Below are 2,500 nucleotides of genomic sequence, written 5' to 3' on the forward strand. Positions count from 1 at the left end.
AACATTTAATAATTGCCCTTTGATCTGTATATAAATTCGGTAATAATTGTTTTTGTTTGTTTGTTTGTTTGTTTCCCTGAGCAGTTAAAGTAATGTAATTAACAATTTTTGGCCTTTGGGCATTTCTCAGCAAATTTTCATATAAATATGATTATTTGCAAAATATTTTGATAAATTAATAAACATAGCGTTAACTTAATAAACATATTAAATATTAACTTAAGTGTATACAGCCTTTGTTGTAACGGTTAGTATCTATGTGCAATTATATAAAAACACATTTTATTATTTATTTATTCAATGCAGTTAATGTGTGTGCAATGTCTTGACTTTTAAACATGCATTACACTGTTTATATGATTTTTTTTTACCATCTTAGCGATTCAAACGATGCAGTTTGGCTTTAGACGTTTCTCAACAAATGTTTATCTGAATGCAGTTTGATTGCAGGAATGAATGAGCGTGTGATTGTGTGTGCAGGGCATCAATCTGTCGGGCGGTCAGCGGCAGAGAGTGAGTCTGGCCAGAGCGCTGTACAGTGAAGCAGACGTCTATCTGCTGGACGACCCTCTGTCCGCCGTCGACGCTCACGTCGCCAAACACATCTTCGACAACGTCATCGGGCCTGAAGGAGCGCTGAAGGGCAAGGTATTGGCAGGACATTTCAGAGCCACAAACAGTGGTCAGGCACAGAAGAAAGCGCAGAGCTTCAGTTATTTTACTGTCCTGTTCAGAAATGCGGTTGTGTGATGTGCTGTGTCTCTCGCAGACGAGGATCCTGGTGACCCACGGCATCAGCTTCCTGCCGCAGGTGGACAACATCCTGGTCATGGTGGACGGACGCGTGTCAGAAATGGGCTCCTACCAGGATCTGCTCAAGCAGAATGGAGCTTTCGCAGAGTTCCTCAGAAACTACTCTCTTGAGGATATCATCGAAGACGATGAAATCATCGGTACACAAGAGAATTACTCATAAACTGAGGAAAAATGGAGCTGATAGGAAAAAAAATGCATTTTATTGATATATATATATAAAATATATAAAATATAAAATGCATATATATCTTCTATATCTTTCTATAAATATTTTTTTACAATACATATATTACAAATTATTTATTAAATATTTATTTTAAATACAATAATAAAATTTTTTATATATAAATGATGATGCATTTTATTATATAAGTTTTATTTATATATTAATATATTATGTTTATTTATTTAGTTGTAATATATATTATTCAACATTTAGCATTGAGATATATATATTAATACATATTATAAAATATTTCTTAATCATATATTTAGATAATTTCTAACATTTTATAAGTGTATAAAATGTAGTTGTTTATTATACATATCAATACATGTATTTTTTAATTTATGTATCTTATTATAATACATATTAAATATGAGTAATTTATATATAATTCACATATAAAATATTATTTTATTTATTTTTTATATTTATTTGTAATTATTTATTGCTTTCATTTTGATCTTACATCAGTTTTTAACACTTTGACTCCTGATGGTTTTTCAGTTTTGTTGGTTGACAAAGATATTCATTCATTCAAGTATTTATTAGTTATTTATTATAATAATTAATACAATTAATTAACATTTTAATATATATATATGTTTTAATATATATATATGTAATATATATATATGTTTTATATATATATTTTTTTTTTTTTGTATTTATTGCTTTCATTGGGATGTTTTTTCAGATTTGTTGCTTGATGAGGAGGAGGAGGAGTTCCCTGACGATGCTCTCAGTAATCACACAGATATGGTGGATAACGAGCCTGTAGTTAATGAGGCGCGCAGACAGTTCATGAGGTAATCATGCATTATTAATGCCTCTCGCTCTGCCAGTTGCTTTGGCTTTGTGACTTCTGCTTTTACCAGCACTTCTCCTGACGACAAACGTGGCTCTCGGCAAACGCTGCTTTTATTTTTCCTCAACTATTTCCAGTTAAAAAGCACTTAGTATCACATACAGTGGAATAGAAAGAACCCAGTTGGATGCTAATGGACGGAAATGTTTATTCCTCTTTGAATATTTGTAAATAAGCATCATCTTTAGATGCGTGCATGTTAGAGAATTAATAAAGATGTGATGTAATAAATTACACCTGCCTTCCATAATACTACGTGGAAGTGACTATTCCTTCTAAGAAGTAGACGATGATGCTCTTCAGGGGTTTACAAATGTCCAAAATAATCATGAGCATCTCATCTGAGTGCATGAGTTTTGGGCTGAGCCGTGCGTCTCTCTTCTGTCTCTTGTAGGCAGATGAGCATCATGTCGAATGATCCGGAGAACCCCAAGAAAATGTCCCGGCGCCGGCGCTGCAGCGAGAGGAAACACCCGGAGTCTCCGACCGAGAAGAAGGAGCTGAAGGTGGAGAAACTCATCCAGGCCGAGACGACTGAGACGGGACGGGTTAGTGACTCGAGACCGCCCTCGCCTGGAGGACACGAACTCAAC

General features: G+C 34.3%; 1 protein-coding gene across 1 annotated transcript in view; it reads left to right on the forward strand.

Moving 5' to 3' along the window:
* The first annotated feature begins 464 nt into the window (after positions 1-464).
* LOC109083546 (ATP-binding cassette sub-family C member 3-like) overlaps positions 465-2,500 on the forward strand; it is an 18,853-nt gene continuing 16,817 nt past the window's right edge. The window contains exons 1-4 of the mRNA XM_042767069.1: positions 465-648; positions 770-953; positions 1,737-1,848; positions 2,302-2,455. Of these exons, the coding sequence (XP_042623003.1) occupies positions 830-953; positions 1,737-1,848; positions 2,302-2,455 (390 nt within the window). The 5' untranslated portion in view covers positions 465-648; positions 770-829. The remainder of the gene's footprint in view (positions 649-769; positions 954-1,736; positions 1,849-2,301; positions 2,456-2,500) is intronic.

Source organism: Cyprinus carpio, chromosome A12 (genome assembly GCF_018340385.1).
Source record: "Cyprinus carpio isolate SPL01 chromosome A12, ASM1834038v1, whole genome shotgun sequence".
NCBI lineage: Eukaryota > Metazoa > Chordata > Actinopteri > Cypriniformes > Cyprinidae > Cyprinus > Cyprinus carpio.